General features: G+C 40.2%; 3 protein-coding genes across 8 annotated transcripts; all 3 read right to left on the bottom strand.

Annotated features, from left to right (window-relative positions):
* Positions 1-784: 784 nt before the first annotated feature.
* LOC137131590 (E3 ubiquitin-protein ligase RNF14-like) lies at positions 785-5,959 on the bottom strand. The gene is made up of 3 exons (XM_067513053.1): positions 3,529-5,959; positions 3,223-3,353; positions 785-3,119 (listed from the first exon to the last, which is right to left on the bottom strand). The coding sequence occupies exons 1-3, from the start codon at positions 3,650-3,652 to the stop codon at positions 2,301-2,303; spliced, it is 1,074 nt and encodes a 357-aa protein (XP_067369154.1). The 5' UTR covers positions 3,653-5,959; the 3' UTR covers positions 785-2,300.
* A 147-nt stretch (positions 5,960-6,106) lies between these two features.
* Positions 6,107-10,661, bottom strand: LOC137131588 (E3 ubiquitin-protein ligase RNF14-like). 3 transcript variants are annotated; one of them, XM_067513050.1, is made up of 7 exons: positions 10,152-10,661; positions 9,498-9,971; positions 8,935-9,362; positions 8,544-8,622; positions 8,160-8,369; positions 7,580-7,752; positions 6,107-7,323 (listed from the first exon to the last, which is right to left on the bottom strand). In XM_067513050.1, the coding sequence occupies exons 1-7, from the start codon at positions 10,303-10,305 to the stop codon at positions 7,216-7,218; spliced, it is 1,626 nt and encodes a 541-aa protein (XP_067369151.1). In that variant the 5' UTR covers positions 10,306-10,661; the 3' UTR covers positions 6,107-7,215. The 3 variants fall into 3 exon arrangements, with proteins under 3 accessions (XP_067369151.1, XP_067369150.1, XP_067369149.1); XM_067513049.1 differs by having other exon boundaries at positions 8,935-9,735; positions 9,841-9,971; positions 10,152-10,660; XM_067513048.1 differs by having other exon boundaries at positions 8,935-9,971; positions 10,152-10,660.
* A 595-nt stretch (positions 10,662-11,256) lies between these two features.
* On the bottom strand, positions 11,257-17,235 carry LOC137131587 (E3 ubiquitin-protein ligase RNF14-like). Of its 4 annotated transcripts, none has more exons than XM_067513043.1 (7): positions 17,126-17,235; positions 16,847-17,002; positions 15,635-16,671; positions 15,161-15,239; positions 14,546-14,749; positions 14,058-14,278; positions 11,257-13,556 (listed from the first exon to the last, which is right to left on the bottom strand). In XM_067513043.1, the coding sequence occupies exons 2-7, from the start codon at positions 16,998-17,000 to the stop codon at positions 13,419-13,421; spliced, it is 1,833 nt and encodes a 610-aa protein (XP_067369144.1). In that variant the 5' UTR covers positions 17,001-17,002; positions 17,126-17,235; the 3' UTR covers positions 11,257-13,418. The 4 variants fall into 4 exon arrangements, with proteins under 4 accessions (XP_067369144.1, XP_067369145.1, XP_067369147.1 ...); XM_067513046.1 differs by lacking the exon at positions 17,126-17,235 and having other exon boundaries at positions 11,262-13,556; positions 15,635-16,435; positions 16,541-16,671; positions 16,847-17,119; XM_067513047.1 differs by lacking the exon at positions 17,126-17,235 and having other exon boundaries at positions 11,264-13,556; positions 14,058-14,230; positions 15,635-16,435; positions 16,541-16,671; positions 16,847-17,119.
* Positions 17,236-17,354: the final 119 nt, after the last annotated feature.

Below are 17,354 nucleotides of genomic sequence, written 5' to 3'. Positions count from 1 at the left end.
GCCAATATACATGTACCACTGACTGAACGGATGCCTGGACGACTGGTGTAGTAATTTCTGCGGCCGTGTGTGTGTGTGTGTGCGTGTTTTCTGGCAGATAAATAAACGTGCAGATGATACAAATAACCAACTTGAGTTGATGATTGTCTTTTCACCACACTGATAACCAGAATTTACTCATTATTTCTTGTTATTATTTCTGCTTTCTTTTGGCCTTGGTAGCGTCTTTGTCTGACAGCAGGAGATTTCACAAAACATTCTGAGCAGGTTGCCTGAATTCTGGTGATCTGGCCTCAGATTTTAGTTATTAGTTCATAGTGACATTGCACTTCCCTATTGCTTAGCACTGCCACCTTTTAATGACCGAAGACACAGGTTAGATTTCACCATCCAGACCAAGCGTACATTTTATTTCCATGTACATAAAATTCTGCTAGGATCTATATTGCATGGGATTTTTGCATGTTGACATTTTTGATATTAACTTCTGTCCTTCACCGTTTATGTCAACAAATACTGTAGATGTGTTGCTCCTGGTTTAGAATATGTTTTCGAATTTCTGTTGCAAAGACAGAAAAAGTTTCATCGATTAATTATTATTTTTCTGCACTTAATTTTTTCCCATACATTTCAGATTTATGCATCCATCATTGTGGATGAGAAAATTTCATTGCTCTTTGATTTTGAGTTGTTAAATGGAAAAAAACGTATTTTAGGAGAACCACATATTTTTAACCTAAAATAAAAAGAATGCACGATCAGCTAATACAAATGTTCTTTCATTATCACAGGTAACAAAAACAGTTAAAGTGTGAATTAAAAAGTTATAACAAAATAATACGAATTTGATTAGGGCAAAAGTTTTTCATCCCTCTTGATAAATTGACAAATATTAACTATATAAAATTTCAGATTTCTGAAAGAGTGTTAGATATTAAGTTGATGATATATTTTATGGGAGAGCATCTACTAATAAAGCTCAGAACCCAACATGTAACCGACACAGTTACCTCACATATGTACTTACAGGCAGCTCTATGTAATTACTATTAAAAATATATTCAACTTTTTTATTACACACTCAGACTTGTGTCATTAATTAAGATCTTGCATGTTCAAGTAATCAATTAAAAGTTATTTTAAAACAGAGTTGCTGCTGCTGCACTGCTCTCCGTCTGTGTTCCGTAAAGTTGCACCTGTGGCTCCATCACCAATCAATGAGCAACACTGCAGGTGTTTTTTGGGGTTTTTTTTATGTGTCCACAAGACCAACATGTTTGAAAATGTCAAACCACAATCACAAGAAAAGCAGCTGCCTGATAGTGTAGTGATACTGTAGCTGCAGGTGTGTTTGTCACAATCCTGTTCCTTGCTTCCCCAGCTGTTACATTTTAGTTCATCTTCCCTCTTTTCTGCATTTAAGTTAATGTTCTGTTTTATTGTGTTTATTTAGTTGTTACCTTTTTACTGCATGTGTTTTTCTGTCCTCCTATTGGAGGGATTTTCAGTTGTCTCGCCCCCCTACTCCATACAATAAGATCCCTTAACCCTCCTGAACAGCTCCTCCCCTACCAGCTTCCATCCATTTTATAATACTTTATACCAGTTACTTTTTTTTTTTTAACCTTAATTTAACCAGGAAATCCTTTTAAGATCGGTAATCTCTTTGCAAGGGAGACCAGGCCAAGATAGAAGCCATACAAAATTTACTTGGTCACCATCAGTTATTGCAATATATACGCAAAATTTCATTAAGGGAAATATGATGGAAATGGCAAAAATAAAGTTAAACTAGGTCCATGTGTTTAAGGGTATTGTTGTTAAATGGGATAAACAATAATACTGCATGTATAACATAATGTATTTTAATTGTGTTTGCTTAAGTACATTAAAGTCATGGGCCCAATCCCAAGTCCCAAAGTGTAAAAATGTGTGGACATTTCACACGTTAAGAAAGTGGCTCTGGTGATGTATAGGGGTCTTAAACAGGAAAATACTTGAATCACTACCTCCTATGACTATGTTTTAAGGTGAAAGTTAAAAACTGGGGTGCCCTCAGTAATGAGGGGTGACGATATAAAAGGATATAAAATATGAATTGGGTTTGGGACAAAATCACTGCACTTTGCTCGCTCTGATCAGCCATCCCTCTCCCTGCTCTATCGGGCTCTACTACCATAAGGCAAGGTTTTGAATGCAGGCCTTTAAATGTGTACTTGGATTATGGATTGCTAATTAATGTTTAGCATAGTTCTAAACAACATGATTGGGTATAATAAAGAGCTTCAAAAAAGCTGTATTTAGCACAGAAAATGTACCTGTGCAGGTGTGGGGCTGGCGGTGCAGTCTGCCTTAGGACAGGTAACACCCCGGACAGTCCCCTCTTTTATCTGGACCTTACAGAATTCAGCTAGACAAGCCTGACAGAAGATGTGGCCACAGTCAAGCAACTGCACACACTCTGAGCCGAGCAAGCTCATAAAACACACACTACAGTCAAACACTGTGTTGGCAAACACTTTCTGTTTCTGGTCTGCATCAAAGATCAAGATCTGAGACAGGAGACTTTGTGATGGGGTTAAGCCAGAGGGCCTGTGCTCTATATTCTGTGGGGTTTCTCTGGGGCAGGCTGCCGGGGAAGTGGCTCCTTGTCCAGGTTGATCTAGTGGGTCCAAGGAGCTGGGGACTGAAAGACCATCTTCATTTTTATCTTCTTGGTCCCTTTCACATTTGGATTTGTCTGCTCCTGAAAACAGATCATTCTGGTAGTCATCCTTAAACTCTGAGGTTTGGAAGGCCTGTTCAGTCTCCCTCACATCTATGTTAGGCCCAGAGTCAAAAGCATTCTGACTGACTTTGCTGTGGTGGGAGGTTAAATTACTTTGTCTGCTCCAGTCCGAGGTCGAGGCATTTTGGCCGTCAGCAAGAATCTTTGGTTCACAGAGTGCAGCACTTTGCGTGTCCTGGCTATTGTGCTGATCAGAGGGGAGCTCCAGCAGATTGTGGATGTTCAGGAACTTCAGGGCATCTTCTCTGAGAAACTGTGCCCAGGAGAAGAGCACCACAGTGCCTCCAGAGGCCTGGTAGAGATCAGTGAGCTGAGCAGCCAGTGCAGAGAGCTGTGGGAGGAAAAACCAACAGACTGAAGTAACCTCTGTGGAGCCTGTGCAGTCAGTCACACACTGGAGGTTGTAAATGGGACCAATGACTTCTACTGATTACCTGTGTGTGTGTCAACCAGCTACAGGTGAGTGTGAAGGAGGGAGGAGAGGAGGACGGGTAGTTCTCAGGGAGCTCAAAGTTCAGAAGCAAAGGGGGAAGGAATGATATTTCATACTGCCTCACTGTTTCACCTTAGAGGGAAAACCAGCAGAAGAACATGAAAAACACTAACTCAGAGAAACCCCCACAGACCCTGGGCAGTGACAGTATATAGAGAGTATTATAAAGTATTATAAAGCTGTTATAATCTACACCTTTCAAATAATACAAATAACAAGTTTATTTTTGCGTGTGTGTCTGATTTACCCTCCCTCAGAACCACAGTGAAGCCTGCAGGCAGCTCTGCAGACACTCGTATTTCTCCGGCAGACTTCGACTCATTCCGGACGAACTCCTCCGAATCAAAAATACTCTGGAGAGCGACAGTCATAGTTTTCTTTGTTTTTGAAGAATTACTGGCAGAATTACCTTTTCCCCTCTTTATCTTCCTGCCTTCATCTCTCAACTCCACATACTCAGTTCTTGACACAGTTCATTTCCTGCCCATTGACTTCACTTTTTTCTTTTTTCATGTCTTTCTACAACTTCTCTTTCCCCCCTTTGCCCTTTTCCTCATCCTTCATTGGCTGCTTCCATCTCTCTCTTGATCCTCTTCCTATCTTTCCGTCCCCTTCTTGACCATTTCTCACTGCTCCACCTCTAGGTGTTCAGTGTGTGTCGGGATTCTTTCAGTCCGTCTGATGCTTATTGATGAGCTCACAGTCACTGGACACTTCGCTGCTGTGATGTGATATGTTAAAAGTGTTTTTTATTAATGTAATATAATTGTTATATTGAAAGGATGATTCACAGTAGTTTCCACACGTAGATCTGAGCCATTCCCACAATCCCTGCTGGGTTCTGAGAACTAGGGCCCATTTTTGGTGCAACATCAAATGTTTTTTTGGTAAATTATTGGAAGAATTATGCTATAATACTGATAAAATGAGACTTTAAAGCTTAACAAAGCACTCACAGCAAAAGTAAGCGTAAGTAAGTAAAATGAGCTCTACACTATTTGTCGTAATTTTTTTAAACCCATTTCATTTATAATTTTCTCTTTTGTCATTTTCAATGCTCCCTGACATTTGACAGGGTGCAAGAATTATATAATTCCAGTGCATTTGTATTTCATGTACACTATAAAAGACTTGGCTTGACAACCACAACCACAGTCCTCTGACTGCAGACTGTGGGTCAGAAAGGCAAACTTATTTAGACATTTAGGAGGAAGCGATGTTCCCTCTGCAAGAATTTAATTTTTTCTTGGAAGAGACATGAAGGACAGACTGACTATTTAGACAATAATAGATTTACAACAACAACAACAACAACAATAATAATAAAATACCTGCATGGAAATTAAATGTGTATATTCTACGCATTTCTGAAAAATAGGAATAATTTCACTGCTCAAAAGTTACCAAAAAAGTGACAGGATTGACAATTGCTGATTCAAGCATGCCTACAAGACATCAAGGCCTGGATGTCCCACAATTTTTTACTTTTAAACTCAGACAAAACTGAAGTCATAGTATTTGGGCCCAAAAATCTCAGAGATATGATGTCCAACCATATTGTCACACTAGATGGCATAAGTCTGGCCTCCAGTACTACTGCAAGGAACCTTGGAGTTATTTTTGATCAGGATCTATCCTTTAACTCACATATAAAACAAATCTCTAGAACAGCCTTCTTCCACCTACGGAACATTGCCAAAATTAGGAGCATCCTGTCTCAAAGTGATGCCGAAAAACTGGTCCATGCATTTGTTACCTCTAGGTTGGACTACTGTAATTCCCTACTTTCAGGATGCCCCAGTAACTCCCTAAAGAGCCTGCAATTAATCCAAAATGCTGCAGCAAGAGTGCTGACTGGAACTAGCAAGAGAGATCATATTTCACCTTCACTAGCTTCTCTCCATTGGCTTCCCATTAAATCTAGAATAGAATTTAAAACCCTGCTTCTTACATATAAAGCTCTGAATGGTCAGGCTCCATCATATTTAGAAGACCTCATAGCACCATATCATCCCAGTAGACCACTTCGCTCTCAGAATGCAGGCCTACTTGTGGTTCCCAGAATTTCCAAAAGTAGAATGGGAGGTAGAGCCTTTAGCTATCAAGCTCCTCTCCTGTGGAACCAGCTCCCAATTCAGATTCGGGAAGCAGACACCCTCTCTACTTTTAAGTCTAGGCTTAAAACCTTCCTTTTTAATAAAGCATATAGTTAGTTATAGTTATGCTGCCATAGGCTTAAACTGCTGGGGGACCCACCCCCCAATGCACTGAGCTCCTTTCCTCCTCTTGACCATCTCTCCTCTCCTCTCATCCAGCAATTGTCACCACTGTATGTCATTAACTCTGTGTGTTCTCTCCCGTAGTTGTCTTTGTCCTCCTCTGTCCCCCTCTCTCTGTCCCTTTCTGCAGGTGTCCCCCGGCTTTGAAGCTATGTGTCTTCCAGCGTGAAGCTACTGATCCTACCAATCTGCCAGATGTTTTGTTGTTGCTTTTGTTGCTCTGTTCTTTTCTCTCTCCCCTTTCCACTCACCCCAACCGGTCGAGGCAGATGGCCGTCCACCCTGAGCCTGGTTCTGCTGGAGGTTTCTTCCGTTAAAGGGAGTTTTTCCTCTCCACTGTTGCCTATGGCTTGCTCCAGTGGGAATTGTTGGGTTCTCTTTATATATCTTTATAATCTTGACTTTATTCTGTAAAGTGCCCTGAGATGACTTTGTTGTGAATTGGCGCTATATAAATAAAGTTGAATTGAATTGAATTGAATTGATTTAAAAAAAAAAAGGACCAATCAGTTAATGAACATATTATACTTTAGCATTTCACAGCTTACCTTTATCTGATAGCTTTATTACATCACAAGAGAAAAGTTACTGGAGATCCAAAATGAAAAAATCTCTTGAATAGGTTCTGGGAAATAAAATCCTGATATAAACAAAATACAACTACATAACAAGAAACTGAAAATGTGGAAAAAGTGACTGCCTTTCCCAACAGAGAGTTGCAGCAATTTTAATTCTCAATTCATCATTTGTCCTTTGGTTAGTGTAATCTCTGATCCTAAATAATAAATATGAAAGTGAGATTTTTTTACTTTGTCTTCTACAGTGAACACTTTTTTAATATATACTAGTTTTATAGATCAAACAATGCTTTTATCCCAAGCGACTTACAAGGGAAGCAAAAATCTAAGTCAAGGAGAAAACATTAATGCTAAGTGCTAGTGCGAAGTATTTTCCTTTTATGAGATGTGCAAAATGGAACAGATTGTTATTATTATTATTATTATTATTATTATTATTATTATTGCTTGTTTGGTTTTTTAAGATTACACTGCATAGGAAGTTGCAGAAGACTTCTGTTTTCAGCTATTTAGTTTAATAATAGGAGGGAGGCTGCTCAAAGCGCCTTACACTGCTTCTTATTCACCCATTCGCACTCACAATGACTCACCGATGGGGGGGGGCTGCTATGTAGCTGGCCAACAGTAGATTTGGCTCTGCAGATATCGTCGGAGTTCTGTCAACTTTGTCATTTTTGACTGAGTGAAAATGAGACGTGCTGCTGCACTTTGAATCGTCTTAATAAATATATAAAATAAGGAGATGGAAACTTTTGCACCCAACTCTAATTTCTCATCATTTGTCAGTTTTTCCATCATATAGATTTCTTCGATATCTCCCTGATGACCCAGAGTTGGACGCTCAGTTTTCCTCCATTTCTCTGTGACTCTCTCCTTGTCCTTGTGTTGCACGGTGCCATTTCCAAAAATAGCTAAACTAAGCTTAAAATAAATAGGAAATTCTTTTTCTTTTTAAATATGTAATTCTAAAATTGAGATTTCTGACATAGAAACCAATATGAATTATTTTTTACCAAACAATTATTTTTTTTACCAGACTAGGCCTGGTAAAAAGAGCGGGAAGAGCTGGACCTGCTGTCAAGATTTTGGCTTGCAGAAATGCACTGATGACAGTCCACTGAGACAGATCCAGCAGAATGTCTGCCTGCATCGCGAGCATGTCATTACGTCACAGCCCCCAGTTTTCTAAAACACAAAACACACCAAGGCATGGATTACAATTACAGTCATGTGCAAAAGTTACTAGACCCTCTTTAAATTCGGATTTTTTTAGGTAAGAACATAGTAGAATTTGATCGTAGCACAACCTCAGACAAACAACTACACACTGTGCGATTATTTATTTAAAAAAATGAAGCCAAACAGTAAAAAAAAAAAAAACACGTGGGCAACATTAAGCAGCGTCACAGCATCCAAAAAGTGAAGGGGTCTAAATACACACCTCAATTTTAGTGAAACAGTGAGGACAGCTCTTGCTGTTGGTGGCCAACCACTGGTCATTTAGACATTCCTCCGCGGTGGCCAGCGCTACCCTGTGGCCATATCTGTTCTCCAGCAGGTGCCGTCTCTCCTTACTGCCACTGTTATAGTCATCTATCAGAGCCTTTAACCCTTCTGAGACAAACACACAGTGTAGTTCTACTATTAGCTTCTTATTACCCCTATTATCACAAGATGGACCACTCGTCATCTTTTGTTTTCGTTTGATCACAAAGGCCTGGACAAAAAATTTTTCCTTGCAAAACAATGTCATTGTTTTTTTTTTTTATGTATTAGGTTGATAGAGGCTTGATTGTATAACTTCGAAAAATGAAAACACTTATGACCATTGAATGTTTGTACTTCAGCCAGGCAGGAAGAGCTGCTAGTCATAAAACAGATGTTCTGCTACATCTTGTTAGTTAAGAGGTATGTTTAAGAAGCAATGCTGTAACGAATTTCAGACAAAAGACTTTATTGTGGAATCCTGGAATACTTCAAAAAGTTGAAAATATGTTATGTCTAAACAAACACTGAAATACCGTATGACATTGGCAGGTTTGCATGGTCTTCGTTCACGTCCTTCTTTATTGCTCTCGGTGGTTTCATTGTCGCACACTCCTCTGTTCCGTGGTACGTCTTTCTGCATTTGACACAAAAGGCAAAGCCACACACAGAGCACAGAGCTGCAGAGCTGGACTTCTCCAGAATGACGGCCGATCCGCAGGAACGCCGAGGACAGTACATCACATCTACATGTGTTCGTAAGTAGAGGGGACACAGGAGGAGACATGAACAGTGAAATAGTATAATAAAAACATTTTATTATTACATTATTAAGAAGGCACTACATATGTTTGGTCTGGTTTACTATCTTTTTAAATAAAGTAAATTCAGAATTTCACAAGAATACAAAGGAAACACACCAGACATGGAGTCCAGTGTAGACTGTAGCAGGAGACGATCGTAGCGGCTGAACAATTCCTCCCCCACCAGACTCCTCACCTGTCAAACACGGAAAATTAAAGAGTAAACATTACAGGAAAATCAATTGATCAATTTTCTTACTCTGTAAAATGTCCACATTGACTGAAAGGCATACAGAACATTTAATTTTAATAAAAAATTATTTGATTTTAAAATATCAAACACTACATATGAAATAGTTAAATAGCTGTGTTGGTGTTGTTAAATGCATCAACAATACTGATCCAATGTGCATAGTAAATGAAATTTCAACTTATTTTAATGTTTTCATATCGAATGTGTTAATTTTGATACTTTAAGTTAGTTCAAGTTGCAAGCTACAAACTGTACCTGTGCAGGTGTGGGGCTGGCGGTGCAGTCTGCCTGAGGACAGGTAACACCCCGGACAGTCCCCTCTTTTATCTGGACCTTACAGAATTCAGCTAGACAAGCCTGACAGAAGATGTGGCCACAGTCAAGCAACTGCACACACTCTGAGCCGAGCAAGCTCATAAAACACACACTACAGTCAAACACAGTGTTGGCAAACACTTTCTGTTTCTGGTCTGCATCAAAGATCAAGATCTGAGACAGGAGACTTTGTGATGGGGTTAAGCCAGAGGGCCTGTGCTCTTTATTCTGTGGGGTTTCTCTGGGGCAGGCTGCCGGGGAAGTGGCTCCTTGTCCAGGTTGATCTAGTGGGTCCAAGGAGCCTGGGACTGAAAGACCATCTTCATTTTTATCTTCTTGGCCCCTTTCACATTTGGATTTGTCTGCTCCTGAAAACAGATCATTCTGGTAGTCATCCTTAAACTCTGAGGTTTGGAAGGCCTGTTCAGTCTCCCTCACATCTATGTTAGGCCCAGAGTCAAAAGCATTCTGACTGACTTTGCTGTGGTGGGAGGTTAAATTACTTTGTCTGCTCCAGTCTGAGGTCGAGGCATTTTGGCCGTCAGCAAGAATCTTTGGTTCACAGAGTGCAGCACTTTGCGTGTCCTGGCTATTGTGCTGATCAGAGGGGAGCTCCAGCAGATTGTGGATGTTCAGGAACTTCAGGGCATCTTCTCTGAGAAACTGTGCCCAGGAGAAGAGCACCACAGTGCCTCCAGAGGCCTGGTAGAGATCAGTGAGCTGAGCAGCCAGTGCAGAGAGCTGTGGGAGGAAAAACCAACAGACTGACGTAACCTCTGTGGAGCCTGTGCAGTCAGTCACACACACTGGAGGTTGTAAATGGGACCAATGACTTCTACTGATTACCTGTGTGTGTGTCAACCAGCTACAGGTGAGTGTGAAGGAGGGAGGAGAGGAGGACGGGTAGTTCTCAGGGAGCTCAAAGTTCAGAAGCAGAGGGGGAAGGAATGATATTTCATACTGCCTCACTGTTTCACCTTAGAGGGAAAACCAGCAGAAGAACATGAAAAACACTAACTTACTCAGAGAATCCTCCACAGACCCTGGGCAGTGACAGTATATAGAGTATTATAAAGCATGTTCAACATGCTGTTATAATCTACACATTTCAGATAATACAAATGAAAAGTTTATTTTTGCGTGTGTGTCTGATTTACCCTCCCTCAGAACCACAGTGAAGCCTGCAGGCAGCTCTGCAGACACTCGTATTTCTCCGGCAGACTTCGACTCATTCCGGACGAACTCCTCCGAATCAAAAATACTCTGGAGAGCGACCAGTTCGTCTTCCTGCTCCTCCAGGTCCGCATTCATACCTTCAGTCAGAAACAGACGGCTGCAACAAAAATTACCCCTTTTTTGTTGTTGTTGTTGTTTTGTGTTGTCTTCTTGTAGTTTGTTTTTCCGCTTGGGTTTCCTGCTCTTACGCCTGGAGCTTTTGCTCGGCGACTGGTGTGTCCGTAAACACAGCCCACAGTTCACCGTTCAAATAGTTGCTAAATGAGGGCGTGTGCTGCAGAGTTGTCCGGACCTCTCGTGACTCATGGCTGCATGATGCAAAGACCCGCATACAGCTGCAACCTCGACCGGCGCGTCTGAAATGACACACAGCCCACAGACTGAGTGTTCCACACAGGCAGTAGCCGGCAGACGTTAGTTCCTAAGACTTGGAAATGCGGAAGTCCGATGTCCAGTCACGTGACCAACCGTGCAGTTTTTACGTGCAGTTACTAGTTACTTTTCCAATAAAGATCATGAATATGGCGTATAAATGTGCTTAGGGAAGGCTGTTCTCAATGACTGTGCAAGAATTCGACTATTGAAGGAGGCTGGTTCTCTGTTTCTGCCTGGCTGCAGACACATGGATGGGTAAACAAGACCAATCAATATGCCAAATATAAATATGAGACATGAAAATTCTGTGCTTCATGCCTGAACTCGTCAACACTTAACCATGAATTTAATGCAAAACCCTTAATGGGTTCGTGCTATGCTAATGAATCTTATCTATAAATATCATGACAATCATAGCACTTGATAGTATTTTTTAAGTGCTCTATCAATGAATCTTTTTCGTTCTTTACTGCTGATGAGATACTTCTGGAGCAAAGTGACAGACCGGCATTGTGCCTGCAGAGCCATATAAAGGTAAACATCAAATACAGTCTCACTTGATTCTTGTTGCAGAGACTAAAAAAACAAAAAAGGAGTCAGAGACATAAGACAAAACCAGGAAAGAAATGCCTTCACAATTCATCTTGTCAGCATCATCACTTACTTCCAACATGACGGGTACAAAAAACAAAAACTATAGTCACAGAGATAAACATGAGATTATAACTGAAGCTAAAATGAATAAAACAGTAGATGTAAAATTCCTGATATTAATTGAAGCATTTGGGACTCATCTGAACATGTCATCTGATGAGCCACCAAGAACAATGAAGTGAAGCAGCTGTAGAGAATTCTAACTAAAATTATTTACTTATGCTCTTACATTTACACAGGTTATATATTATTACATGAGAGCTTCTACTAATAAACCACACAACACAAAAAGACATAACCCAGAAAATATGATATGTGGGAGAGACACTTTTTTGGTTTAACTCAGGATCTGCCTGACCTTTAAGTCTCAAAATCATCAAAGAAGGCGAAGACAAACCAACTTTGTGTCACAGTCAGCTCTTATTTACAATAGTTGTAAATGCATTATGCTGAAAAGCAGCTTCACGTTTAATTGTCATTTTCATTACAAATATATTCAATTTTGGTTTGAAGGAATTTAATATTATTATTTGTTACTTACCCAGACTGGTGTCTTTACAGTACATGAATTACGTGCAAAATACCTTCAGTCTAATTTGATTCTTTCTCAGATTTTGCAGTTACAATTTGTGGATGTTGCAGAAATCAATTACTGTCAAAGTTATTTTAAAACAGAATCACTGCTGGTGCACAGCTCTCAGTCTGTGCTCAGGAAAGTTGCACCTGTGGTTTTGTCCCAAGCGATGATTTAACTGCAGGTGTTTTTTCTGTGGCCACAAGAACAACATGTTTGAATATGTCAAACCACGGTCATTTTGTTTTTGATGGGTGATGTATTTCAGACTACATAAAATTTCACATTTGCCTTTAACTTACACTGAACATACGTTGTATCATTAAAAAAAAAAAAAAACTGTGAAGTTTATTACATAGAATTTGAGTAACACCTTTTAACTCATTTATTTCACTGCAAATGTTAAAAAAAAAAAAAAAAAGCTGGACCTGCCCTAATCGAAACAGGGACTATGATATAATATAAATGCTGTGAGTTGGTCAGAAAAAGAAATAATGCACAATTTCCCCTCATAGATTGAGCTGATTAGAGCTTTTTTTCTCACGGTTGTAATGGAGCATCCTCTACTGATCATAACATAGATTGACACATGGTGTTATTTTGAGGACACGGCAGAAATATAGTAGTTGATAGTGTTGATCGTGGAAAATGTGGAAAATATAAAACACTCTGCCTTCCTAAAACTGATTATGTGGATAACTTTACAGATTATTGATCACAATTACCTTACATTAACATATTTCCTGAAAAATGAAAACAAAGGATTCAATTTTATCCCCATCCTTTTTATTTCTTATCCCACCATCCTACTTGCGTTTTCTCTAAATATGTTAAATGAAGCTAGTATTAACTGGACTTGCAAAACCTGCAACATATGTACAGTGCATATGTATTTATGTACATTGTTTCTTTATTCTTCTCAATCTCACAGTGTGTTTTACCATCAGATACATTTCTTCATGTCTCTCTACTGATCCAGAGTTAGAGGCTCAGCTTTTCCCTATTTCTGTGTTATTGCCTTTTTACAGGCCACTGTTTGTACTTTTACCAAATATTTCTCCCTCTGTCTAATTTCTCCCATTTGCAAAACTAGACTTTGAATATGGCCATTGCAACACCTATGTTTTTTCCATTTTATTTTCATTTTATTTCCCAAAATTAGTTTATTTGAAGGCATTTCTGAAACTTAGGTCATGGTCCTGACACGAAATAACTAATTCTTATCAATACTAGACACCTTCTTTAGATTTAGATTGGCAAATTCTTTTTTTTTTTTTGTTTATTTTATTTTCCTCTAAAATTGAAATTTCTGACACCAAAACTAATGTGGTATAGTTTTTTTTAACAAACTGTGACTAATTTACTTTTACTGTATCAAAAGACTGTCTCATGTTTAGCGTGTGCTGTACACATTCCAGCCGTTTGAATGGTTTAAAAACATGCACTTATAGGCATTTTTAATTTTTTTACAGCATTCAGGGTTATTCAAGATTTGAATGTACCATAACACACACACACACACACACACACAATTTGTTGACCCTGTTCCCTTCAAGGCTGGTGGAAAGTAAATGAGGGACTTGGCTTAATAAAAATAGCAGGAAGGACAGGATCTGCTCTCAAAGTGTTCGCCTGCTCGGACTGATGACAGTCTGGAAAGGCAGGCCCAGCAAAAACTTTGTCTACACCGAGAGCATGTCATTATGTCACAGCCTCCATTTTTCTGCAACACAAAACACAACAAGGCATACATTAGCAAACACACCAACACACAACTTTGCAAGAGTTAAACCTTTATCCCAACTGCATGACTGTAAAGTAATAGAAAGGTGACTTAGTTCATGTGTGTGCATGCAAGGAAATGTATCTAATCTGATGGAGCTTGAGAGGATCTGACAGGAACCATGGAGTAAAATGCCCCAATCAAGATGAGCAAAGCTCAAAGAGAATTGAGCAAGAAGATACACTCTATACAGTTTGAAAGCTCTACCTCTAGTTAGAAAGAAAAAAATGTAGAAAGCTTATTTTTAATGCAATTATCTAATACTTAGAAATACGAGTGGTTGCTTTTTACTCAATAGCTTGATATTTACATACAGTACATAGTTTTTGAGTGTATGCACAAAGAAATAGGTACATGTTAAGGGGTTTAATGACAAAACACAATGCAGCATCCAAAGGTCAAGGGGTCAAAATCGTTCCATAAGACACCGTAAATACGCACCTCTATTTTACAGAAACAGTGAGGACAACTCTTGCTGTTGCTGGTCAACCACTGGTCACTTAGACACTCCTCCACAGTGAAGAGCATCACCCTGCGGCCATATCTGTTGTCCAGCAGGCGCCGCCTCTCCTTACTGCCATTTTTATAGTCATCCATCAGAGCCTTCATCCCCTCTGAGAAACACACAGGTTCGCTTCTTATCTCGATGAAATTACAAAGGCCTGGATTGAAATCATTTATTAGTAATAAGGGAAATTGTGTATATGTGCTTATTGTATAACTTTAGGTTAGTAAAGGTTTGATATTACAGCTTCACAAACTCATTATTTTTGATCCCTGAATGTTTGTAGTTCAACCAGGTTTGAAGAGCCGCTTGTCATAAAATGGATATAGACTTTGCCAAGAATTTGCTAATTTTGAAAAAGTTGTTGAAAAAGATGTTTGATGTCTGAACAAACACAGAAATACACATATATTGTGTACTGTACCATATGACTGTGGCAAGTTCGCACAGACTTCCTGTGCATCATTTTCTCTGTGTGCTTTCTTTTTCGTACAATCATCTGGTCCATGGTAGGTCTTTCTGCAGGCCACACAAAAGGCAAAGCTGCACACAGAGCACAGAGCTGCAGTGCTGGACTTCTCCAGAAATACAGCCGATCCACAGAAACGCCGAGGACAGTACACCACATCTATTTGTAAGGAGAGGGAAAAGCATGAGGATCAGGGAAATCCAAAGTATAATTAAATGGATTTTATTATTAAGAACACACTAAAGACATTCAGTCTGATTTTCTGCTGTAGCTCAGTTGGTAAGACAGTTGTCCACGGGCCACAGGGTCAGTGGTTTGATCCCCAGTCCCAGCTATGTCATGAAGTGTCCCTGGGCTAGACACTGAACCCTGAGTAGCTATCGGTGGGTCAGATGAGCACCTTGCATGGCAGCCACCGCCATCAGTGTGTGAATAGATGAATGAGAAGCAACATTGTACAGCGCATTAGATAAAAGTGTAGTAAATGGCCGCTTTCGATAAAAGCACCAGTGGCCATTTACTATGGTTTTAAATAAAGTACATTCTCACAAGAAAATAAAGAAAACACACCAGACATGGAGTCCAGTGTAGACTGTAGGAGGAGACGATCGTAGCGGCTGAACAATTCCTCCCCCACCAGACTCCTCACCTGTCAAACATGGAAAATAAAAAAGATGCACAAGAAAACTTCTTGATCATTTTTCCTATTCTGTAAAATGACCCCACTAAATACACATCAGGGCCACATTGCCAGTGCTGCATATTGTACATGATTTTACACTCGAACCACTTATTTTAAAACCTGTACTGTAGTTCACTAGTTACTGAAACTTATACAGATCTTATTTCATAAAAATTTACCCTTATTACACTTACATTTTAAAATAGGTGCATTTGCTAAATGTTGGTGTTGTTAAATGGGATGTTAATCCATCAACAATACTGATCGAATTAAATTTCAACCTATTTTAACATTTTCATATTGAATGTGTTAATTTTGATACTTTAAGTTAGTTCAAGTTGCAAGCTACAGAGAAAATGTACCTGTGCAGGTGTGGGGCTGGCGGTGCAGTCTGCCTGAGGACAGGTAACACCCCGGACAGTCCCCTCTTTTATCTGGACCTTACAGAATTCAGCTAGACAAGCCTGACAGAAGATGTGGCCACAGTCAAGCAACTGCACACACTCTGAGCCGAGCAAGCTCATAAAACACACACTACAGTCAAACACTGTGTTGGCGAAAACTTTCTGTTTCTGGTCTGCATCAAAGATCAAGATCTGAGACAGGAGACTTTGTGATGGGGTTAAGCCAGAGGGCCTGTGCTCTTTATTCTGTGGGGTTTCTCTGGGGCAGGCTGCCGGGGAAGTGGCTCCTTGTCCAGGTTGATCTAGTGGGTCCAAGGAGCTGGGGACTGAAAGACCATCTTCATTTTTATCTTCTTGGCCCCTTTCACATTTGGATTTGTCTGCTCCTGAAAACAGATCATTCTGGTAGTCATCCTTAAACTCTGAGGTTTGGAAGGCCTGTTCAGTCTCCCTCACATCTATGTTAGGCCCAGAGTCAAAAGCATTCTGACTGACTTTGCTGTGGTGGGAGGTTAAATTACTTTGTCTGCTCCAGTCCGAGGTCGAGGCATTTTGGCCGTCAGCAAGAATCTTTGGTTCACAGAGTGCAGCACTTTGCGTGTCCTGGCTATTGTGCTGATCAGAGGGGAGCTCCAGCAGATTGTGGATGTTCAGGAACTTCAGGGCATCTTCTCTGAGAAACTGTGCCCAGGAGAAGAGCACCACAGTGCCTCCAGAGGCCTGGTAGAGATCAGTGAGCTGAGCAGCCAGTGCAGAGAGCTGTGGGAGGAAAAACCAACAGACTGACGTAACCTCTGTGGAGCCTGTGCAGTCAGTCACACACACTGGAGGTTGTAAATGGGACCAATGACTTCTACTGATTACCTGTGTGTGTGTCAACCAGCTACAGGTGAGTGTGAAGGAGGGAGGAGAGGAGGACGGGTAGTTCTCAGGGAGCTCAAAGTTCAGAAGCAGAGGGGGAAGGAATGATATTTCATACTGCCTCACTGTTTCACCTTAGAGGGAAAACCAGCAGAAGAACATGAAAAACACTAACTCAGAGAAACCTCCACAGACCCTGGGCAGTGACAGTATATAGAGAGTATTATAAAGTATTATAACGCTGTTATAATCTACACCTTTCAAATAATACAAATAACAAGTTTATTTTTGCGTGTGTGTCTCATTTACCCTCCCTCAGAACCACAGTGAAGCCTGCAGGCAGCTCTGCAGACACTCGTATTTCTCCGCCAGACTTCGACTCATTCCGGACGAACTCCTCCGAATCAAAAATACTCTGGAGAGCGACCAGTTCGTCTTCCTGCTCCTCCGTGTCCGCATTCATACCTTCAGTCGGAAAAAGCACTTCTTTTGTTTTGTTTGCTAAGCTGCTTGTTGGAGAAAAGTTTTCAACAGAGTTTCGTTCCTGCCTGAGTTTCCAACTATGATGCCTGGTTGACTGTGACTCACCTCCCTCTGTTGAGTCAAGGCTGCATGATGCAAAGCTTCACATACAGGTGCAACCTCGCCCAGCGTCACTGTAATGACAATGCAAAACAGGTCAGACTACACTGGTTATGTCATACACTCTGAGACAATCACAGGGATCATATGCAGATTTGAGCTATGGGCTACATTTAATAAAAGAAATGAAAAGACACTGAGTTTAACAAATATAACAAATATATTACAGATAATA

The sequence above is a fragment of the Channa argus genome, chromosome 8, assembly GCF_033026475.1.
Source record: "Channa argus isolate prfri chromosome 8, Channa argus male v1.0, whole genome shotgun sequence".
Taxonomy (NCBI): Eukaryota; Metazoa; Chordata; class Actinopteri; order Anabantiformes; family Channidae; genus Channa; species Channa argus.
This window is presented reverse-complemented; position numbering and strand designations above follow the sequence as displayed.

Excerpts from the sequence above, each read along its gene's own strand:
- LOC137131590 (XM_067513053.1), bottom strand. The coding sequence starts at position 3,652 with ATGACTGTCGCTCTCCAGAGTATTTTTGATTCGGAGGAGTTCGTCCGG. Across the intron at positions 3,354-3,528 it reads CACTGTGGTTCTGAGGGAGG|GTGAAACAGTGAGGCAGTAT; the intron begins GTAAATCAGACA and ends TTTCCCTCTAAG. Across the intron at positions 3,120-3,222 it reads GCTGGTTGACACACACACAG|CTCTCTGCACTGGCTGCTCA; the intron begins GTAATCAGTAGA and ends TTCCTCCCACAG.
- LOC137131588 (XM_067513048.1), bottom strand. The coding sequence starts at position 10,305 with ATGAATGCGGACCTGGAGGAGCAGGAAGACGAACTGGTCGCTCTCCAG. Across the intron at positions 9,972-10,151 it reads CACTGTGGTTCTGAGGGAGG|GTGAAACAGTGAGGCAGTAT; the intron begins GTAAATCAGACA and ends TTTCCCTCTAAG. Across the intron at positions 8,623-8,934 it reads CCAGCCCCACACCTGCACAG|GTGAGGAGTCTGGTGGGGGA; the intron begins GTACAGTTTGTA and ends CGTGTTTGACAG.
- LOC137131587 (XM_067513043.1), bottom strand. The coding sequence starts at position 17,000 with ATGAATGCGGACACGGAGGAGCAGGAAGACGAACTGGTCGCTCTCCAG. Across the intron at positions 16,672-16,846 it reads CACTGTGGTTCTGAGGGAGG|GTGAAACAGTGAGGCAGTAT; the intron begins GTAAATGAGACA and ends TTTCCCTCTAAG. Across the intron at positions 14,750-15,160 it reads TACACTGGACTCCATGTCTG|ATGTGGTGTACTGTCCTCGG; the intron begins GTGTGTTTTCTT and ends CCTTACAAATAG.